A 22692-nucleotide genomic window follows, 5' to 3' on the forward strand; every position below is an offset into this window, starting at 1 on the left:
TGGCCTCAGTCCCTGGGGCATCTGTGAGGCCAGCAGCAGGTATGCTAATGGAGGGGCGGCCACTCTTCTCCCACCCCCTGCCAGACCCTTGCTGCAGGACCCGTCAGCCCTGGACACTCAGAGGGGGCTGTGGACCCTCTGCCTCAGGGTGTGGCTGGGCCAACATCCTGATCCTCACAATCCGGACCTGAGCCCAGGCCAGCGGCCACCACAGCTCGCTCAGCCCAGGCTGACGGGCTCCAGCCACGCGCCCTGCTGTCAGAGCCCTCAGCGGTCTTGTCCCCCGCCCACAGCTCTGGTCATCGTCATGGAGTGGCCACCACCCCAGGCCTCTGACAGGCTTTGCACAAGGTAACGGGCTGCCGCCTGCCAGGAATAAGGACCCCACTCTCAGCTGCCTCTTCCCGTGAAGGGCCCCCCTCTTCTGGACCAGCACTCCTACTGTCCTCCCCGACCCCCCGACCCACAGAGCAAAGCCTGAGGGGCAGGTGGGCAATGAGGCACATGCCCCACCTCCCACCTGGGGCCCTGACTCCCCGGAGCCCAGCCTTCCAGAGGCGTGCAGCTGAGGCCCCAAGGCACAGCCACACCCAAAGGGCAGCCACACGCGAGGTGGCCTCCTCAGAAGGAGCTGGAAGCTTCAGGGCAGAGCGTGTCTGGCCCAGAGGCCCAGCTCGACGCAGAAGAGCCTCGGCCTGGGGCTGTCCTGGTGGGCACTGAAGAGCATGCACCCCCCAGGGAGAAGCTGGCCATCGCCACCTTCCAGTGTATTGGTAGCTACGGGGCCCACGACACCTCCTTCCCAGGACGCTGCTAAGTGTTCCCCACCGTGCTACTACACAGACCTGTCTCCCTCCCCCCAGCACACGCACACCACGCCCTGGTTCTGAACGTAGTCACGGATCCTGGGCCATCGGGGAGGAGGGGTGGAGGGGCGTGACAGCCACCCGCTCTGGAGCTCTGGCTCTGTGCCATGGTCTGTGCACCTGCATGCGCCCAAGAGTGCTCTGGCCCCCAGAAACAGCCCCGGGACCCCGGGCCTCCAGGGGCACACTCAGGACCCTGGGCGCTTCGTTGGGAGAAACATATTCCCACGTGGTGTCATGGGCTGCCTGGAGGAGGTGGATGTGCCCGTGGAACTTGGGGAGGGCTGGCCAGGGCCTCGGGGGAAGAGCCCACCTGCCCGCGGGAAACAGGCCCGGCCTGCAGGTGCACAGGGCCACCTGTGCCTTCCCCTCACCGCGGCTGGTCCCCTGGCTTTAGACCTGTGGCCGGGCAGGGACTGGAACTGCAAGCTCGAGACGCCTGCCCAAACCGCCCTGTAGCTTCTCGTTGCTGCGGGTGTCACAGCACTCCAGTAAACTGTTACCCTAATGGAGAGACAGCCTTTGGGAACGAGCTGTATTGAGAAGAGGGGATAAAATTAATGCGATAATAGCAGGGCCAAGGACCCGGGGACGCGCCGGCCCTCACGGCGAGGGCCCTGTAATTCCTTTTCTGCAGCGGGAGCCTCAGATCTAAAGGCTTCTCCCATCCGTCCGGCTCGCCCATGCCGCCAGGAAATTTCATTAACGCTGGAAAATAGGAAAGGTATTAAGCGTGGATAATGAAGGCCAGGGAGGGAGCCGTGCCTTAAGATGGTCCTCTTTCTCGCCTTTGTAATGGGAGGCATGAACTTTCCCTTCAAATCCATTTCTAATCCATTTGAAATACTACAGCAAATTATCTTTCCCTCAGCCCGAAAGCGGCCAGCCAATTTACTCCGAATAGAAGTGACAATGCCCCAGGATTTATCGCCATAACCTTGACTACACCAGGGTGAGGGCTGGGCCTCCCCTCACCTCCCCGGGGGGGCGGGTAAGAAGGACGAGTAGGGGGAGATAACATTTTAAATGAAAAGCAGTGGTAACGGAGAGAAAGACACACAACATCACAGAAGTGGGTTTAGAAAGAACTGCCGTCCCCGTGTCCACTGCATGGTGAGCAGCTAGAAAGTTCTCGGCCTGGGGCCGCCGGCCAAGGGGCTCTCCGCCTGCGCAGCCGCTCTGCCCTGCCCTGCCCTTCCCGGGCGTGGGGGCCGGCGGCGGGCCCAGGGCAGGCCACGCCAGGAAGAGAGGTGGAAGGTCCCAGGCAACAGGGGCCTAGATGGGCACATCAGGGTCTGGACAAGACAGGGGTTCTCCCTAAGGAGCCAGGGGCCACTGCAGGTGTGTCTGCTGTTGGGCATCTCGCCCACCCTGGACACCCATGCTCCCTGCTCCGTGAGCCGCAGCACTGCATAGGGCGCCCCTGCCTGCCAGGCCTGCATGGCTGACGTGGGCCCACCCGAGGCACCCACACCCACGAAACCTGGCAGCCGGGGCACAGGTATGCACAAGAGAAGTGGACGGGCCCACGGGCTCTCCGCCACCCTGCCCACCCGGTGACAGGCTCTGACAAACAGCAGGCCCTCCGGAGGTCTGTGCTCTTCCGTACCCCCGGCCCTGAGTAAAGGCCCAGGGAGTGGCTTGCTCCTGACCAAGGGCAGACTCAGGTGCAGGTAGGCCCCAGGTGAAGGAGGCGGCCTCGCCCCAGAGGCCCTGGGAATAGTCTGACAGTGGACTCGGGACGCCCTGCGCAGCCCCTCTCTGCCTGTCCTGCTGTCACTGATCGGGTAGGGCTACAGGACCACACTGGAGCTCAGGGGATCCCAGCCCCCGACTCCACTTATGCAATCTGAAGGTTTTCCAAGGCCTTGCACAGCACAGTGAATCCAGCTCTGCTGGCAGCTGGGCACTGTCACATGGATCAGAAAGGGGGACAGACGTCCCTCCTGGAGGCAGGGCCAGCACCAGGGACCCTGCACCTGGACCAGTAGGTGCTACTGTCCCACGGTGAACCCCCTTGGGCACGGGGGTGGGGGTGGTGGACTGAGGCCCGGGGGCTGCGGCCACATCCCAGGCTGGGGGGGGCCAAGGCCGTGGGTGGGGGGACACAGGACCAGGCGCAGTTGCCAGCAGAGGGGCTTGGCCAGGCTCCCGTCGGCCGGGGGAGGGTCAGTCTGTAGCCCGGGGTCCAGCAGCCTCCAGGCCAGGTGGCCCGGGGGGTGGTGACTGGGCAGGAGGGCAGGCTGGCTGGGGGGCAGAGAAAGCAACTGGGGAAGCGGTTTTCAGGAAATGGAGCGAGGTTCTGCGAAGCTTCCAGGCGAGTGGGGAGTGCGCTGTCAGCAGGAGGCGGAGGTGGCTCTGCACAGCAAATTCCAAGTAGGTCAGGCCCAGCCGCCACCGTGACAGCCGCTCGGAGCGCACTTTCCACGGAAACGCTGACGCTGGCGGGCGCCGCACAGGCCTGCGAGGGGCCTGGCCCTGGCCCTGCTCCCCCAGCCCTGTCTCCCCGCCCCCTGCCCCCAGGCCAGTCCAGCCTGTGCCCACGCTGCCTAGCAGGGTAGAGGCTCCAGTCCCCAGGGCGGAGGACAGCTCCAGTCTCAGACGTTTCCAGCTCCAGGCCAGCACAGAACAGGGCCCCTCACCTCAGGAGGCCCCAGGCTGCTGGGTGATCTATAGGGTGGTTCTGGGCGGTTCAGAGTCCCTCAGGTGAGAGACAGCCAGGCGCAGGTGTAATGAAGGTGACTAGAGCGAGCGCCACAAGGGTCTGAGAAACGGGGCTCAGTGGCCGAGGACCCAGCAGATGGCAATGGCCTCACGATGACTGTGGCCACCTGATCTCACAGAACCTGCCCCTGAATGTGGCCTACAGCCAGCTCCCGGGGCTGTGGCACCCGCGGCCGCTCCCCTGCAGCCACCTGGCTCCCTGTGTCCCTCCCGCCCGTTCCCAGCCACCTCCGGTGGAGGCAGGCCAACTGCTGGGCTTCCTAGGACACACCCTCTCAAGGCGAGCAGGTGGACCTGGGGGTCATGGGGATGTGGCGGCTGTGTGACCTGCAGGGGCGGGGACAGAACGACCGCGGAGAGGGCTGAGCACCTAAGTGGACGTGGAGGGTGGGGGGCGGTGAGGGCAGGTCCCCTGAAGGCATCGCCAGGTGCTGCTCCTTCCCGAGGGAGCCCCGCACCCCATTTCTCCCTGGCAACAAACAGAAGAGACTCGGGGCACCCCGGCCAGCTGGCCTGCTGCGGGCGACACTGATTGTGCTGCGTCCACTATAAACACTGCGGCTCTGCCGTGAGGAGCTGGACTATTTCATGTGCTCACATCTATTCAATTGGAATTTCGATCAATGGATGCATTACAAGCTTTCCCTTTAAGAGCGCAATAAACAACAAGATGGAAAGTAAAATTCTCCATAAAATGACACTTTTAAAAATCCATTTCAGCTGAAGCTATTGGTGTTTTGTACGTTAACTGCAAAAAAGAGGTATTATTTGGGCCTCAATGGCCCATAATGGCCCCACTTGGGAGCGCAGAGTTCAGATCGAGGGGCAGAGGGGCTGCGGGCCCAGGACTGGGGTGGGGCCCTCTATCCTCTGCACCCAGGTGTCACCGTCTGGGCTGGCCCATGGCAGCTGGTGAGGGGCAGGGCTGGCCCTTCTCGCGCTCCCCACCACCTCTCTCCCTCTCTCCCTTCTCTCCCTCCCAGGCCCCCGATCCCTCTCGTCCCCATGCCCCAGACCTGCTCGCTGACCATCCCTCTGACCCTGAAACGTGAGCTCCTGAGGCAGCCCCCCGACCCAGGCCCTCGCCCCACGGGGCCACGCTGGGCACAGGCTGACAGACGGACGGACGACTCAGACAGCAGGACAACCCCGGCAGCACCCGCTGAGCTCTCTGGGAGACCTCAGGAGGGCCGGGCCTGGCCTGCACCAGCCCTCCCGAAAACAGCACAGTCCTGAGAACACCCACGGGGCACCGTCCCCCACGCCAGGCTTCAGGTCCAGGCTGAGCCTCGACATTCCCTCCACGTCCCAGCCTGGGCCCTGGGGACATTTCCTCAGTCTGGACCCTCACGGCTGGACCTGCCTCCTCACCTGTCCACACAGGAACCCCTCCACGGTGCCCTCGATCCAAGTGACTTGTGTCCCTGCTCAGATCCTCCTCACCAAGGAAGAGGAGACCCAACCCAGACAGCACCCTGCTGAGCCCTGGTGGCCAGTGCCTGCCGCCCCCGCTCTAGCGGGCGCCTCTCGCTCCTTGAGGCCTCCTATCTGCCTGGTGACCTGTGTCGGGGCCTGTGTCCTCGCACTCTGCGTTGTCAGCTGAGGTGCCCATGGCCTGGCCCCACCTGGATACAGCCCCCTGCTCTGGGTGGCAGGCCCTGGCTGCTGGCACCCTGCCTGCACTCCGTCCGTGCCATGCCCCCTGGCCACGCGGGCCTGTTCCCAGCCCCGCGGCCAAGGCCACTATCTGCTCTGCTTGTACCTGCCCCCACCTGGAGCAGCATTCTCGCCCCCACCGCTCTGGTGACCCCCAAAATATTCACGCCTGTGAGTGTGTCATGAAGGAGCCCCAAGCCCCTGGATGCTGGAGGGCAGTCCAAGCCAGAGGTGACCAACAAAGTAGAAACATAAGAAGACCCAAATCAGGTATCTCGAGTGTCACCACTACCTAAAAGACTCATGAATTCCCCCGGAGGGTAAAGGGGCCGGTGGGATGTCCCCTCCTGGGACTGCACAAGGAGAGCAGACTAGTGTTCTCAGCAAGATGCCGACAGTGGCATCCACGTGAACAGCAGGGAAGACCCCTGAGTGTCAGAGGGGGGACAGGCAGCAGACTGCAAAGTGAACACACAGCAGCATCAACAGCCGTCCAAGGTGCTAGCAAGACCCGCTGGAAAAGGGATGCAAACAGAAACAAAGGGAAATGCTGCACAGGCGTCCCAGCGCCATGCAGAAGCCGCAGAACACCCCCTGCAGCACCGAGGACTGGGGGACCAGCCTCGCCAGCTCTCCCCAGTCCGCGTGCGGCGGTGAAACGTGAGAAGTATAAACGCAGTTTGGCTGGCTGGGGAAGGCTGAGACACGGCCGGCACTGCTCTGGTCACCTGGAAGGACACACATGCAGAAGGGAGGGGGAGGACAGGGGGACAGCAGAGGTGAGGGTGGACGCGGGCCCAGGAACAGCGGTGTCTCCGGGACAGGGCTGGGCGTCAACAGAACGTGCAGCTGGGAGGCGGCCAGGCACCCTGACCCCTACCTCTGACCGCAAGCCAGAGAAGACCACAGGTCCCCGAGAAGGACCGCGGGCTGGAACGTGAGTGCTAACCTAGTCCACTCTCCAGAAGAAAACACGACCTCGGCAGGCACACCTTTCTGAGACCGGGCAGGAGAGCACCAGGCACAGGAAAAAGGACCGATGAGTCGCACGTCGTCGGAACGCCAGCCCAGACCGTGAGGAGCTCAGGGAAGAACGTACCCATGGCATATAGAGGACGCCGGCAAACCGATGAGAAATAAAGCGACACGGACATGGGCTAGGACAGAACGACAGCGGGCCCCAAGCGTCTCCACGAGGGCGCGTTCGGACCAGCCTGGCTACAAAGGAACCACAGCCCAGCAGGTGCCAGTGCGGCCACGGTGCGAAGCACTCAGACCGCTGTGCCAGTGCGGATGGGAATGGCCACCGCGGACACTGGCCCATCTGCTGCAACACAGCGTCCGCCCACCCTCTGAGTTGGCCATTCCATGGGATCAGGGGTTCCTGGTCACTTGACGACAGGACTGAGAGCAGCGAAGGCTAGAAATAACCCCAGTAGCCCCAGGAGCAAAACAGATGACCCGCTGTGTCTGCACGGAGGGCAGGATGGAGCCAGGGAGAGCGAGCCACCCGCCCCTACCCGGCAGGGCAGCCCGAGCAGAGGCACCGCATCCCAGTCGGCTCGGCCACCTGACACGTCACAAGCCTGCGGCTTAAACAACAGAAGCTGCTTTCCTCACAGTTCTGGAGGCCGGAAGTCCAAGGTCAAGGTGCCAGCAGGCTGGTTCCCAGTGGGGCCTATCTTCCTGGCTGGCAGACCAGATGGCGCCTCTCGCAGTGCTCACATGGTCTTGCCTCTGCATTTGCAGAGAGAGCTCTGGTGTCTCCTCCTCGCACAAGGACACCAATCCCACAGGAGTAGTTAGGGCCCCGCCCTGATGACCTCATTTAATCTTAATTACCTGTGTAAAGGCCCCACCTTCAAATATAGCCTCACTGTGGGTCGGAGCTTCAGTCCCTAACAGATGCTGAGCAAAATAAGTTAGCCCCGAAACAGTGCCTCTGCATGATTCCATCTGCACGAAGCTCGAGAACTTCGCGATGGGGCCAGTCTAGCCCGACAGGCTAGAGGAGGGGCCCCCTGCGGGGTGCGCCCACCCTGACTTAGGTGGTGGGTATACAAGATAAAATCTGCAGAACGGACCCCTGAAGACACAAACCACGAACGTTCTGCAAGGGGAAATCGAAGAGGAAGCCGAGCACAGGAATGAGCACTTGCTCCTGGTGGACTTGCCGCAAGGTGAAGGCGACACTGTCAAACACGGGAAAAGCCTGACTATTTAATAACTGGTCCCGAGGCAACCAGGCAACCACTGAACACAATTAAATTTGAACTTTAACCTTACACCATGTCCCCAAATAAATACCCGGTAGCTTCGTTTCAAATATAAAACTTGAAGCAATAGCTCTAGAATAAAATATAACGGAATTCACATAATCTGAAGGAGAGAGGGGCTGTTCTAAGCAAGTCAATGCGTCCTAAGACAATGACAGATTTAAGGACACAGAAAAGTAAGCATTCTGTTAAAAATCCTCAAACGAAACTGAAGGACAAAATTGAAATTGCAAAAAAAATGTATAATCTGTGAAAAAAGGGTAGCACTGGGGACCTAGACTCTTCGAACATGTAAGAAACAGACCAGAGGCAAATGGACAGTGAGCGTGAAAAACGCTGAACTCAACAGAGGGCAAGAACAAAGCTGAGACTGCACAGGGCAGCATTCTCCTCCCCCGAGGAGACCTCCCGCCCTGCGGCCAGACCCCAGATGGGCCCATCTGGATGAACGAGCCACTGAGGTAGGCAAGAAGAGGGGTGGTTTCAACCGCAGGCCTCATGGGGACCAGACTGGTGTCGCCTCCTCCAAGAAGCCTTCCAGGCTGCAAACACCAGAGGGCAAAGGCCATCTGTGGGAAATGGAGGCAGCACCGAGTCAGAGCGGGTACCTGAACACTCCTGTGGCTGACGCGTAGCAGGGACCTCGCCAGAACGTGCTGGCACCCACTAGGCAGAGGGCGGGCCAGGTATAAAGCACTCGGGGTGGGTTGGGTGGCCACTGGTGGTGCAAAGTGCTGAATTCAAGGACCCCAGAAGGCAGAGAGGCACAGGCACCCTTCCAGCCCCGCCCACACGCGCACCCCATGCGGGGTGGGGCCGGGAGGTAGGCGGGGCCTCAGATGGGGTGGGGCCTGGAGTCGCGCCCCAGCCCACCCTTCCCCCAGAGGAGCCTGGCTGGCAGAGGGGGCAGAGCCCAGGCCATAATTTATGCTTCCCCGCCTATGCTTTATGGCTTTCTTAACTCGGCTCCCGCTACTATTAATGTAGTTAACGCTGAGATTACATCTATTTTCTGGCGTCGGGAGGTGATTTAGTGAGGCCACTTTTCCGGCGGAGGCGCCCGCACTGCTAAATCAAGCGCCTTGCCAATTAAGTGCTGACTTGGGAAGTGGGCACAATCTTAACAGACGTCTGACCACAAATTAGACCGGGCTCCTGACTCTGGGGAGTGCGCGGGGCAGCCACGGAAACCTTGCTGACTTCGAAGAAAGTCGGAGAAAAATAAAACCGCTCTGCCCCTGCCTGCTGGCTCTTGGTGCAGAGCCAGCCTCAACAGGGGCTGGGGTCCAGGCCCCACCTGGCTGTGGTGACTGCCCTGTGAGTGAAGGGAAGGTAGGGGTCATGCGGCCTGTCCCCACACAGAAGTGTCTGCCACTGGGAGCAACTAAAATGACGTTCAGATGTGCCCGTGATGCCTGACCCATTGCCCAGTCTGCACCCGGGTGTGTGCACAGGCCCTTGGACAGCGCTTCAGCAATCTGGTCCTTGTCGGAGCCCAGAATGAGGAGCGAGGGCCCCCTGGAGGAGAGGCTTGCCCAGAGTCCATCTCAGAGGACACACAGTGGCAGATCTGGGGGAGCAGGTACAGAAGGCAGGGAGGGAGGAGAGAAGGTAGCCGCCAGAGCCTTGATGAGACAGGCACTCCCAGGGCCCAGGGCCCCCTTGGTGCCCCCACACCCCACGGGAGTCTCCCGGCCAGAGGGCCCATTAACGATATGAGGCAGGGCAGATGCCAGGGAGGGCCGGGACGAGGCGGTGGCCAGGCCACCTGAGGCTGGCCAGGAACCTGAGAGGGTACCTGCTTGTAAGAGCCCTTGGCCATGGTCCCCAGCAGCTGAGTCGCCTCAGACCCTGCAGCCAACACAGGGCGCCCGTCTTCCTGTGTCCCCAGACCTGCCTCCCTTGCCACCTGCAGAGGCCCTGGCCCAGTCCTGAGACTGAGTGAGGTTTTGGGGCAGTATCAGGCTGGCAATTGACATATGTGAAGAGTTAAATGTGATATTGATGATCTGAATGGTACTTTACAACCACCTCTAAAACCAGGATAAAAGTAGTGTTTAAAATAGTGTTTGACTGTGTCAAGGGCAGTATTTTCAGCTTTCTCTGCTCTCCGTTTCCAGGGACATCCAGGAGCACCAGTGCGGACACACGAGGGCCCAGGTGCTGGCAAAGTGTGGCCAGGAGGCACGGGCGCAAGCCAAGGGCAACGTCCTGGGGTTTCACTCCCGAGGCCCCCGCCCAACAGTCCTGCTGCTTTCAGAACGGAAGGGACGTGCTCTCCAGGCCGTCAGGCCCACCCGCCGCCCTGAGCTGCAGGACTCCACGATGGTGGCCGTCTTACGGGGCCCTGCATGGCCCTGACCACTGGGGCTGGAGCAGCGAGGGGGAGGGAGGGGGGCGGCCTGGGCTGCAGGGGACCGCGGGCAGGAGCCCTTCCAGAGCAGGAGCAGCACGGAGTGACACTGCACGGCCTGCGACTGCCCAGCGGGCCCTGGGAGCCCGGCGCGGCCACGTCTCCTCGCGTCCTGCCTGCGCTGGGAAGCCCGGGGCCTCCCTGCTCCCGGCTCCCCACGCCGAGAGGAAAAGCAAGAGCACCAGGCGCCGGGAGCAGGGCAGGGACGCGCACGTCTGTGGAGGGAGAGCGGGCAGGTGAGGCTCACGTCTGTGGAGGGAGAGCGGGCAGGTGAGGCGCACGTCTGTGGAGGGAGAGCGGGCAGGTGAGGCGCACGTCTGTGGAGGGAGAGCGGGCAGGTGAGGCGCATGTCTGTGGAGGGAGAGCGGGGCAGGTGAGGCACACGTCTGTGGAGGGAGAGCGGGCAGGTGAGGCACATGTCTGTGGAGGGAGAGCGGGCAGGGACGCGCATGTCTGTGGAGGGAGAGCGGGCAGGTGAGGCACACGGACGCCTGGAGGCGGCGGCGGAAAACACGGGGCAGAGAGCCTGGAGGAGGGGACAAAGGCTCAAGGGCCTGAGAGACACAGAGGCGAGACCAGCAGGGCTCGGGGCTGGCCAGACGGCGAGGACTCTCCCAGCGAGGGCTTGTAGCAGAGCCCAGGACAGTGGAGCGGAGTGTGCCGAGCCCCACCACCCCCAACCTCGGCCCGGGCTCTGCCAGGCACCTGCGACCTACCAGCATGACCCTCAGGGACACAGACAGCAAGGACATGCCCTGGGCCAGCAAGCTCCAGGCCAGCTCACCGTGGGTCCAGACCAGAGAGGCAGGTGACCAGCCCTAGTGACGGGCAGCTCCTGGCCTGAGACGGAGCACATGGGGCCTCCAGTGTCTGCCACCTGCAGATGAAGCCCGGATGCTGGCTCTCACGTGGTCTCCCCACAAATCCTCTGGCTACAATGCCTGTGACCCCACACCCCACACCAGCCATCCCCACAACTGAGGGGAAGCAGTGGAACAAACACCATTAAGGGGCGCAACTGTCACAGGGGCCGTGTGACCATCAGGAGGAAGGGCCAGGGGCTCAGACAGACCAGGAACGGCATGCCTGTCCCACACTACTGCTCCCACGAGGACCAAAGAGGGCTGGGAGCACAGGGGCCATGTGGCAGGCACTCGGGTGGCCCAGCCGAGCGCTAGTCCTGACCCTCTGCAGGGCTGACTGCCCTCCCCCGTCATCGCAAGGGGCCATCCTAGAGCCGCACACACAGGTGAGGACAAGGACCGAATGAGCGAGCAGACTGCGGTGCCCAGCTGCCAAGGGCCCGATGGCAGAGGGGCTGGGGTGCGTGCGAGGGCGCCAACTTGCCGGCCCACACGGGGTGGCTGTTCGACACGAGCAGAGGACTCTGGGAAACCATGAAAGGGGGAGGAAGGCAGAGGGCTCATCTTGGAGTATACAGCAGCTGGACCCTGGCACCCAGGGCGCTGTCTGCCAGCAGGGGGCTGGGCTATGACGATCTGGGTTCTGGACGAGGCTACAAGGGGAGACCGGCGTCCTGCACAGAGTCCCGGCCAGGCCGGTTCTCCGTCACCTCCCTCTCCCCGCAGCCCTCCCCAAACCCTGCCTGAAAGTGCGGGTTTCAGGCGGGTGCTCCGCCAGCCACAGGAGCACAGGAGGGAGGACGCTCAGCTCTGCTGCCATGAGGCTGCTGACAGCTGAGAGGCCGGCCTCCCTCCGCAGACAGAGAGATAAATAAACCACCACGGCGCGCTTTGAACCGGCCTCCAAATTAAGAGTTGCATCTTTGCTGTCAGGACCCCGCCAGCAGTTTCCACGGCACCTCCCGTGCAGAAAGGGACTTCAGCCCCTGTATCAGGATGATGAAGGCAGAGGGCCCCCGTGGCACCCCTTCCTTAATGAGCAGCCGAAGGGATCGGTAAGCAGAATCTCACAGGCAGTAATATTTTATATAATCGCCGAGTGGTTTAAATTGAAAACCCCCAACTGAATCAATATTTACTGCATTGAAACGAAATGAATAGTAATAAGTCACTAAGCTCCCTGTCCTGTTTCATAAAATAAAAATTATAAAAATGAGCACAGGCGCACGGAGGCCATCACATTAACTTGCACAGCACTTGGGGAGCCGTAACCGCCTGTTCTCATCAAACAGGACTCTCAAACGCCTGCCAGAGGAGACCTTCCTCGGCGGCACTCGGGGGTCACCCCCACGGCCCTCCCCAGACCTTGCCTGGCACCCACCGCGTCCTCCCTGGCCTCTGGCCAAAGCCTCAGCACCAAGACCCCTGCTGCGCACGCCTGTCGCCCTCGGGCCAAACTTCTGCTCTCAGCTCTTCACCAGTTTCCTCAAGCCCCACCCGAGCAAGGGGACAGGTGGTGACCCTTGATGGACGCTCCTGGCCAGCTCCCCATGGGGGGAGAAAAGGCTGTTCTCTGGCCAGGCCGGGTGAGGGAGGCAGATGGGGCCCAGCAGATGTGTCCTGGGCTTGAGCACGAAGCAGCAGCCGGCTCGCCCGTGCAGCAGGCCCACGGAGCCCTGAGAAGGCCGGGCCGCCCCTCTGGCTCCAGGACCTCCACGGAGACCTCGGCCTGCAGGGTTCCCGCCACAGCGACCCTGGCAGAGACCAGAGCCAAGTGCGAGCCCGGGGGAACAGCTCCTTGATCGTGTGGCCAAGCAGGCGGCACAGCAGCCACAGGCACAACCCCCGAGAGGGCCGAGCCCCTGACCCACCAGCAGACTCTGGGGCAGGAAAGAAGGCCCCCCGTGAACAGGCCAGGCTGGCGCAGCAAGGGGCGGAGGGCGCCAAGCTCAACATGTTACGGTGCCCCTGCCGAGACCAGGAAACAGAGTGCCCATCTGAAGACAGGCAGAGGGCCTGAGACACGGAACGGCCCTAAATGAGCCGCGGTAAGCGTTCAAGATCACTGGTCACCAGGGAGATGCAAATTAAAACCACGAACCACCCCTGCACATGGGGAACGTGAAAAGCACAGAGATGTCACACCAAACGCTGTGACAGGGACAGAAGGGGCACCGTGGCTGTGGGGCACCAAACGCGGGTCCGCAGGGCACGAGCAGGGCTGGCCGCCTCCGCATGCCAGTCCCTGAGGTGGCGATGACTCGAGTGTCCCTGGAGAAGACGACGAGCAACTCTGAGATGAGCGCTGAGCGCTGCCCCGGGCCGTGGGGGGCGGGCCCCAGCACTAGGAGCCGGTTTGGGGTCGGGGAGGGAAAGTGCCAGGCGGGCCTGGAGGCTCAGAGACGGACGGTGCCTCATGGAAAAGGCAGGGTGGGGACAAACCCAGGGTTCAAAGTGAAGCACAGTGATAACAGGTCATCGCCTGCAGGATAAACTGAGAAGCTGGAATCCACACTGTGACAAATGAGAAAATACAAAGCAGCAGGGTCAGGGGACCAAAGTGCCCTCACAGAAAATGTACCACCAGCACGGAAAGAACGAGGGGCTGGAATGAGCGGGCAGCGCGCCCTCGTCTGGGAACGATAGGCACCGCCCGGCCAAGGTCCACCAGGGCTCCACGCTCCTCAGAAACAGCCCTGGGAACGGAGCGGGGTGTGGTGAGGAGCATGGGGCAGCTCACTGGGCTTCTCTCCGCGTGCAAAACACATACTGGCAAAGGGACCTGAGAAAGGTGAATGCCAGAAACCCCTGGGGACAGGGACCAGGAGTGAGTCTGGGAGCCCCAGGCCCAGGGTGCCCCCCGCCAGCCCCCAGGGCCACGGCTTCCAGGTGGGAGAGGCCTGACACAGGGTTGGGCCCCCAAAGGCACCCGGGGAGTGAGTGGTCACGTGCCCTCCCATACCACCCCGGGGCAGAGAGGAGTCAGCAAAGCCACTCGTCTGGCGGCCCTTGGCCTGCTCTGCCAGGCACGCGCTCGCCCAGGGCAGGGCCAGCTCCCGGAGCTCTAACCCGGGTACCGACAGGCCCAGAAGGTGGCCCACGCCAGATGGGCAGCTCACCTCGCCTGCCCACTGCCCTGTGAGGGGACCACAGACACCAGGAAGGGCTGGCATGGCCCGAGTCGCCCAGGTGTGGGTGGTGCCTGCCCCGCCCTGGTTGCAGAGGGCCCCTGACCCGCAGGTGCCCTGCTCTGGTTTCCCCAGTGCTGTCGGGCACGAGAGAGAGCAGCAGCCCCTCCTCAGGGCCCGCTGGGCAGGCCCATCCCTGGGGGTCATGGGCATGCAGCCCAGGCAACCACAAGCAGGCGAACACCCCTGTCCAGCGGGCCAGAGAGCAGGCACAGGGCCCCCAGAATACTGGCTCCCCGCCCCCACTCTCACCCCTTCCCCAGCACGCCCAGGTGGGCAGAACCCAGGTGGGACGGGCCTGCGGTGGGCACTGTGGATCGCAGCCCGCGGGCATCCATGTGGATGCCCGGGCACAGCTCCCGCACTTGAAACGGACACTGTTCCTGGAACGCAGCCAGTGCGGACTCTGCCGCCCCATCCACCAGTCACCTCAGCGCCTCCGCGGCCATGGAGATGTGCTGGCCTCGCTGGCCCCACGCCACAGGGGCCTTCTCCGCCACTCGGGTGGGTCTCAGCCCTTCCAGCACTCGAGGCTGAAAACTCTGGCCTGGTATCTGCAGGTGGGGCCCCGCCGCCCAGCGCTGGGGGGCCCTCACCAGGGCCGGCCACGGAGTAGCCTCGGGACAGCAGGGAGGGGAGTGCCCCTCACTCGGGGTTCACTCCTGCTCCTCTAACTGCAACTGCCTCCAGGGCAGGTCTGGGCCGAGCAGGGCGCACCCCCCAGGGGCTGAACCGTGCCCCCACACTCCATGTGGGAGCCCTCACGCCCATGTGGAGGTGGGCCTTGGGGAGGTAACAGGCCAGAAGAGGGTGCAGGGAGGGCCTGGGAAGGGCCAGGCTCCGCCCAGGCAGACTGCCTATGCCGCCTGATTTCGGGGTCCCGGCCCGCAGAGCCGCAAGGTGCAACGCGCTGCTAACGCTCCAGGCCTGCAGGTCTGTGCCGCTGCCCGACACCGTGACCAGAGGCGCCCAAGAGGCCATGCGGAGCGCCTGGCCATCGAGGAGAGCCGGGGTGGGGCAAGGGGAACATGTAGGCGCCCTGGCCACCAGCGGGGACACCCATCCTCGCTCACGAGATGCCACTTTGGAGAAGCATTTCAGAGCCTTCGAAACCACAGCCCAAACTTCATCAAACTGAGAGATGACTCAAGATTCACCGCGGAGTCACAGAAGTAAAACGAGATGAAGTGAGGCGGCCTGGTGACCGGCAGCGAGTGACAGCTCCACGCGCGGCCGGGACGAGCGGCCTCTGGGCGCAGCTGCGTAAGCACAGCGGCTGCTGTCTAGTTCCACCTTCACGTCAAGTGAACTCGGAAAGAGATAAAAAGCGGCAGGCAGTTTAAGGATATAAGTCACACTTCAGCTTCAGTTCCAATGAATGAACTCGCTGAAAGCCGGTGAAGACACAAATCTCGCAACAAGAGAAAAATGAAGCCCTCGCTCAGCAAGAGCCTCAGCCCTGGGGTGCCGGCCTCTGCCCGGAGAGCCTGGGCCTGCACACACCCTGAGCCCGGCCGGGCCCCTGGGGCCCTGGGCCCAGTTCCACCCGCAGCCTCCGGGCCACCAGCCACTGCCCCTGCACCCAGGAGGCAGCACAGACGCGGCACCGCAGACGCCGCCCCCACACAGGTGCAAGTCCTTCCTGGGAAGGGCCCGCTGTGCCCTGGACCCTCCTGCCCGGGCTGCAACAGGCACTTTCCTGGCCAGGGCGGCAGCCACCTCGTGTGCCCCCAGCTCTCAGTGGACAGGCCTGTTCCTAGACACCCTGCCCAGCAGTGCCCGCAGGGTCCAGCGGCTGCTGCCTGGCTGCCTCCCACCTGTCTGTCCCACCTCAATCCCTGGCTGGCCAACGGACCTGATGGGCTGACCTCCTCCTGGCCGCTCTCTGGGTCACTCCTGGAGTCAGGGTCCCCCTAGGCGTGCCGGCCCTGCCTGCACCTCACGGCCAAACGGAACTGCTGAGGGGAGGGCACGCCCCGGTCACCTAGAACGAAGGCTGTCACGTCACCGCTGCGTCCCACCTGTTGGGCCAATACTGACACAGCACTGAGAGGGGGACAAAGGGTGAGGGCACCGGCGGCCGGCAGGGTGGTACACAGTGGGCCACACCGCCACACGTGCTGAGAGGGGTACAAAGGGTAAGGCCACCTGTGCAACCGTGGGGCACCGGCGCCCAGCAGGGTGGTACACAGTGGGCCACACCGCCACACGTCTTGGGCTACTGTGCTGCACATGGGCTTCTAGAGAGGGCAGATGGGCCAAGGACCCCGCATTCTCTGCCTTCGTCCCAGATGCCAGGCCTGGGGACAGCGACAGGTGAGAAGAAACCCCAGTCCAGCTGGAGGGACGGTGGAGGCCGCTCAGAGCATCCAGAGATGGTGGGCCCCTCCTGAGAGGAAGCCCGCCCGCTCCGTGGTGAGGGTGGGAAAGGCGAGGGGCCCTGACATGTGGGGTGAAGGCTGCAGTCAGAGTTAGGGAGGGGTCCCCATCCTCGCCCGGGGCAGGGCGCTGTCCAGTCCCTTTCAGGACAGGGGTGGCAATGGCTCTGCTACCCTCACAGACTTTCTGATGCCAGGACCCTGGTGGTAGCCACCACCACTATGAGGTGGTCGTCCCTCAGCAGGAGGGCAGGGACCTGCCAACGCCAGCAGCTGGTCGGCAAGGGGCTATGCCGAGCCTGGGGTCCGACGTGGCCGTGCTCAGGATGCCTGGGGGCTCCAGACTGCTTCACGGGCAGCAGCCCTGTGGCCTCAGAGCTGGGCGCCGACCCCACGGCCTTCCCGCTTGCCCAGGGTCACGGAGCAGGTAGTGCCCACCAAGGCCCCGGGGCCCCCAGAGCACACACGGCTCCCCTCCACAGTGACCACATACATGTAGTCAGTGTCTGCAAGAGAATGGGGTTCGGGGCCACCATGCCAAAGCTGGCCCTCCCAGCCGCTGGACCGCCTACTTCACCTCCCGCCTGCGTCCACCAGCGCCAACCCTGCTCACTGAGATGCCTAGGCCTGCTGGGCCCGCCTGCTGGCCTCTCGGAGAGTCCTCCATCCAGGGTGGGTACACACCAAAGGAGAGCCCTCCGTCCCCGGGCACAGGCCAGCTGGTGGCGAGAGAGCCCTGCTTTCTCCTTGGCCCACGCTGGCCTGGGTCGCTCCACCAGCCCAGCCCCTCCCTCTGCCAGGGGAGAGCTGAGGAGCCTGCGGCTTCACGGAGCAGAGGCTGAGGCCGTAGCCAAAGCCAGTCGGCCCCAGAGCCACCCTGGGCCTGCTGACCACACACAGGCAGCCCTGGCCCTGTTGGAGCTGAAGGAGGCAGGCGGGCGGGCCCCAGACTGCCGCCACCCGGAGACGGGCCCTTTCTGCTGCGTGGACAAGCTGGGCTCAGGTGTGCCCTCCCAACAGCAGGGCCGTGCCACCAGCTGGCAGCCACTCTGCTGAGAAGGCCACCCCGGCCAGGGCCCAGGTGACCTTGGGTGAAGGAAGCCCAGCTCGCGGGCAGCCATGCTTCTCAGGGCCTCCTGAGCTGCTCAGCCTCAGCACCCCGTACCTACCCCGCCCTGCAGGCCAAGCCCAGAGGCCAGGCCCCAACAGGGCCCAGAGCTCTGTGCTCACGGTGTGACCAGCAACAGGCCAGACAGGCCCGGGGGAGGTGGGGGGTGGAGAGAGGCCCCACTGGGCACAGCCCCGACACACACCCTCTGCTGACATCCGGACATGCTGGGGGTGGGCTCGGCCAAGCTTCCTCCCACTGGGAAGGTGCTGAGGCCAGAGGGCACGAGCCGGGGCTGCAGGACCTGGGCCTTCCGACAGGCGGGGCAGCCTGGGGGGCCGGACAGAGCCAGGGCATCCGGGCGTGCACGGCCTGCCCTGCAAGGCAGCTGGCCAGGCACCTCCTTCGCTGGGAAACCTGGGGGGAGCAGTGGCTACACCGGGCTAACAGTAGGGCCTCCCCTGGCAGCCCGCCCATCCACCTGGCCCAAGGTGGGACCTTACGCACCTGCCCACACGGCACGCAGGCGCCCTCTCAGCACCCCCGACCCTTATGACCAGTCTGCCCTCTACCTGATGGGTCTGATGCTGGGCTGAAGGTGCAGGGCAGCTGCCGCCTTGGGGGCGCACGCGGCCACCTCCCTCCTACGGGAGCCCTCGACCCTCTGTGCCTGGCATCCATGTCGCTCAGCGACCCAGTCAGGACCCAGCACACTCAGCACGGGCTCAGCTGGCCTCAAACTCAGTGCTGAGGCCGGGACGAGAGGCCCACTGGTGTCACCCTACTGAGTCACCCCCAGGCCCCCGCTGCACTCCTAGGAGAGGCGGGGACTGGCCAGGGGTGCTGACTGCAGGAGCGGGGGCCGGAGCAAGAATCAGTAAATCTGAACCTCATTCATGATGATCTGGGGCTCTTATTAAGTAAATTAATTTAAGTTAATTTAGCTCGATCCTGACTCCCGACCACAGTGATTTAGTGAGGGGGAAATTGCATTAGGAAAGGCCATGCTCACCAGATAGGAGGACGGAAGAAAATTAGACCCACTTAGCTCTGTGAATTAATACGGAAATAGCAGGTGTAAATTTAACCTTACCGAGAGAGCGAAAATTATCTTCATAAATTTGTAGAAATAGCCCTCAAGATGCTTATAAATCTATTTAAAACAAAAATATTACAAAAAGTGCAGTAAAATTAATTTAAAATATACTTCCAGCTATTGCGTCCAGAAAAGTAGGTGACAGAGACAAGTTTCCCATGGAGAAGGGCAGTGGGCACCACTGGCCACTTGGGCGGGCTGAAGCCGGCACATCTGCCGTGGGCCACAGGCTACACCTCCTCTCCCCATGGCCCAGAGCCACGCCATCACTGCCCAGAGGATGGCAGGGCCTGTGGGGGGCTGGCAGGATGGCCCCTACCCAAGACTACAGTCTCTCTCCCAAGGCTATGTGCCCTGGAGTGCCCACTGTACCCAGCTGGAAGCCCACATTGGACCTAGGGGCTCCCACACTGCTCCCCCAACAAGCAGGATCTCAAAAGGTGGACAGAGGGAGGGGGTCGGTCATTGCCTGATTCCCACCCAATGACCAAGGCCGTCATCCCCACCTCTGAAGAAAGGGGCCATGCCCCCGCACCGGGCCTCCTGAAGCCCCACAGCTGAGCAGCCCAAAGAGAGGGGCCCCCAGAATCCACCCCTAACACTGCCTCCCTGGCTTCTCTAGCCCTCCTGCTTCTGAGCCCAGGGCACCCAGAAAAGAAGGTAGAGCCGGCCAGCCCTGCGGGCTCTCGGCCAGCAGCAGCCTGCAGCGAGGCCGCAGGACCAGAGCACGGCGGGCAGGAGGGCTGTAGCCTCCCTCTGCCTTCAGCCACCAGACAGACAGCAAGATGGGCCCACAGGTTCCCCAAGGGGGCTGCTCAGGGCCCAGCCTCTCTCACCACGAGGTTCTCCCTGAGGGACACCCAGGCGCAGCTCATGGTGCGGCCCCACCGGGCCACCAGCTCACGGCTGGCTGACACAGGGGTGTGCGTGTGTCTGTGTTTGCATGCGGCGCACAGGCCGGCCATATATCTGGGGCAGAAACTGCTGAACAGGACAATCCGCCCACTCCTCAGCCAGCAAACCACGGAGCAAGCCCTTCGGCGCAGTGAGCCTGGTCCCCTTGGCCCTCAGGCCCCACCCTGCGGCCTTGAAGTCTGCCAGTCCGGTCCCAGGCTCACAGGGGCCTGGATGAGGACCTCCTACCTGGACAGGGAGAGCCGCCGTGTCCGCCAGGAGGGCAGGGACAGGGAGAAGGGGGTGTCATTGAGAGGTGACCCCTGGGTCTTCTTGACGATGCGGTAGCGTGTCTTGATCACTTTGCTGGTGGGAGGGGTCCGCAGGGTGTGCAGGCTGGATGCTGCAGAGAAAACCCAGACACTGGCGGTCAGCGGGGAGGCAGGGACTCCCTGGCACCCTCATTCCAACCCCACCCCACACACGTCCCCCAGAGAGCTGGGCGCAGGCCTGACGCCCCGGAGCTCCCGTGGGTAGCACAGAGGCGCCCTCGGGCGGGTCTCAGGAGGCTTGGGATGCGAGCACTCAGCTCCCTCTCCGATGACCCCCATCGAGTACCCACGCAGATGACGTACTTAATCGCTTCAGCGTGATGTATACCCCGGCTGCTCTTCCTGCTTAATGTTTCATGCAATTAACAGGGCTCTGTTCTGCCCGAGTTCCCTCACACGCGATAGCTGGCAGCTTCTCCACAGCTTCACAGGACACGTCTAATTGCCTAACTCTCATAATATGCAGTGCTAACTGCCCAGAAACTAAAGCTGCCATAGCACGGGGACACAGACGTCTGGCTTCCCCTGCGGACCCAGCTCCCCTAAGAGCCAGGCGGCCTCGGGCTCCTCCTGTGGCCCTCTGAGCTACAGGCACAGCGCCCAGGGCTTGGCTTGGAAGGGGGCTGCTGGCAGGACCCCAGCAGCAGGTGGCTTCCCACCCCGAGACACACACGTGGGGCAGCGCAGCCAGCACAGTCGCTGGGGAGCATGGACAGAGACCAGGGGCACATGTGCCAGGTGAGGCCCCCAGGGAAGAGCACACGCAGTTTCACCGCCCAGGCATCAGCATGAGGGCAGCTGTGACCCCTGGGCCAGAGCGGGCTGGCCCTCGGCTTCAGGATGCTCCAGGAGGAAGAGAAGGACAGTTGCTCAGTGACACCAGACCCTCAGGGCCTTACAATCTTGCTGCTTGGTGCCAGCCCTAGGTGGGGCCGACCACCCACACTCTGTAACCTGTGCCTGCTGTCCTAGGCCCTAAGGAGACATCCTCCCAGAGACCCCTGACCCAGACGGGAGCCATCCCTGGTCCACAAATAGTTACAGTAACTGTCAGTAAAAACCACTTCTGAACCCTGAACTCAACAGCCCTCCAGCCCACAGCTGGGTCCTCCCCGAATCTGCACCTCGGCCCACATACCTCCTCTCCGGGCTCCCCCCGCCCAATGGACTCCACAGTGCCCCGGGGTACCTTGCCTGCCGCCCAGGGAGCAGGAAAACCCAGCCCAACAGGAAACACCGTGCCCTCACAGACTAGGCCACGTGGCCCAGGGACTGCTGGGAGCCGGGGACACCTCTGGCCCAGGGTCCGCCGGCAGAGACCCTCTGCCTCCCTGCCCCTCCCCTCTCCCTCCGAGGGCAGAGGCAAGTGCAGCAAAGCCAAAGGCACAGTGGCATGGCCTGGGCTCCGGCTCTCCCCGAGGGAGTGATCTTTAGCTCTGGGCACCCCCCGTACACTGGGAGGGAGAGGAAAGCCCAGCACACAGTGGGCGTCAGTAAATAAATGTTTGCTGAATTGAATTTTCGAGGTCTACAAGCAAGAAGAGACCAACGAATCAATAACAGCTTGTTCCAACTAAGAACGCAAGAGCGCGAGATTGCCCTGGAGCTGCTGCCAAGCCCCAAGCCGACCTCGTGGCCTCCAGGCTTCCCGCTCCCGCAGCCCCGGCAGCTACACAGCCCACCTGTCTGTGCTCCCTCGCCGCCACCCCCAGCAGCCCCACTATGCCCTGTCTGTGCCCTGCGGGCTCTCACGGAGGCCACCGCCCGCTGCTCTGGGAGACGAGCATGGCACCATGCGGCCCTGCGGCTCAGGGCTGCTCTGCACAGGTGGGGAGGAGGGCGGGGCTGGGGCGTGGCCTTCACTCCCCCCCCAACCGCAGTGCAGGGAGCCCCAACGCCCAGGGCCGGACCTTCGCCCTGCTGCAGGACACTGCCTTCCCCCATCCCTAGTCCCGCAGATGCCACGTCCTCCAGGAACGCCCCAGTCCCCACTGCCCACAGGACCGGACTCCGCATTCTAGAAAGCTCCCCCTGGCACACAGTGCCCAGGCTGAGTGAGAGCCTCCAGGCCGGGCCCTCAGAACCAGCATCAGGGTTCGCAGCTCGCTCCCGCGGGACGCAGGCCCACTGCGAGGTCAGCGTTCCCATCACCCCACTGCACATGGTACCCGAGTGCCACTGCTCAGGGAGCCCAAAGCAGCAAGGCCTCCTGTCCCTACCGTGTCACCTGCTATACATCCTCACCCCAGTGGTCCTGAGAGGCAGAGGAGGGCTCCCCGGCCCCCCACCCACACAGTGGGATGTGACGCCCACAGCCTGGCTCTGTCATTCCACAACGAGCAGCTCAGACACAGGCGGTGGGAACACTGACCATGACCCAGGAGAGAACGGCCCACGGAGCTCGCGCCCAGGACACCGAGGACTCAGCAGGGTGGGCAGCTGCGTGGCCTCAGCAGAGCAGGAAGTTCCCTCCCGGGCCTGCTCCCCAGGGGGCAGGGTAGGCACACCCCAGCCCCCCACCGCGGCTTCCCCTGCTCCCGCAGCCCCGGCCAGGCAGGGCTCCCGCCCACCCTGCTGCTGGCAGAGGCTCTGTGTAGATAATCGTGTTATTTAGATAGGACGTTGGTTTAATTCCCTTCATTACAGGCTCCCAGGGCTGTAATTTTTCCTCCGCGTGATGTACTCCCCGTGGCACATTTCACTCAAATCGAGCCCTTCGCGCCTTTATTGCCAGCGGGGCCGGGCGCGCGTTATCAGGCCCGCACACACGGCCCTCTCCGCCCCGCGTGCGGAGGTCACTTCTAATGACTAATCGATCTCATTAGCTTTCCTAATTAAAAACTTTACTACCGCGATGGAAGACAAACTGCAGAAAAACTGCTGGCATCGTGTCTGAAG

General features: G+C 63.1%; 1 protein-coding gene across 1 annotated transcript in view; it reads right to left on the reverse strand.

Moving 5' to 3' along the window:
- The window catches only part of ZC3H3 (zinc finger CCCH-type containing 3), a 61602-nt gene that overhangs the window by 17131 nt on the left and 21779 nt on the right, over positions 1-22692 (reverse strand). The window contains 2 exon segments of the mRNA XM_006912951.3: positions 5353-5375; positions 19687-19865. Of these exon segments, the coding sequence (XP_006913013.2) occupies positions 5353-5375; positions 19687-19865 (202 nt within the window).

This window comes from Pteropus alecto, unplaced genomic scaffold (genome assembly GCF_000325575.1).
Source record: "Pteropus alecto unplaced genomic scaffold, ASM32557v1 scaffold105, whole genome shotgun sequence".
NCBI lineage: Eukaryota > Metazoa > Chordata > Mammalia > Chiroptera > Pteropodidae > Pteropus > Pteropus alecto.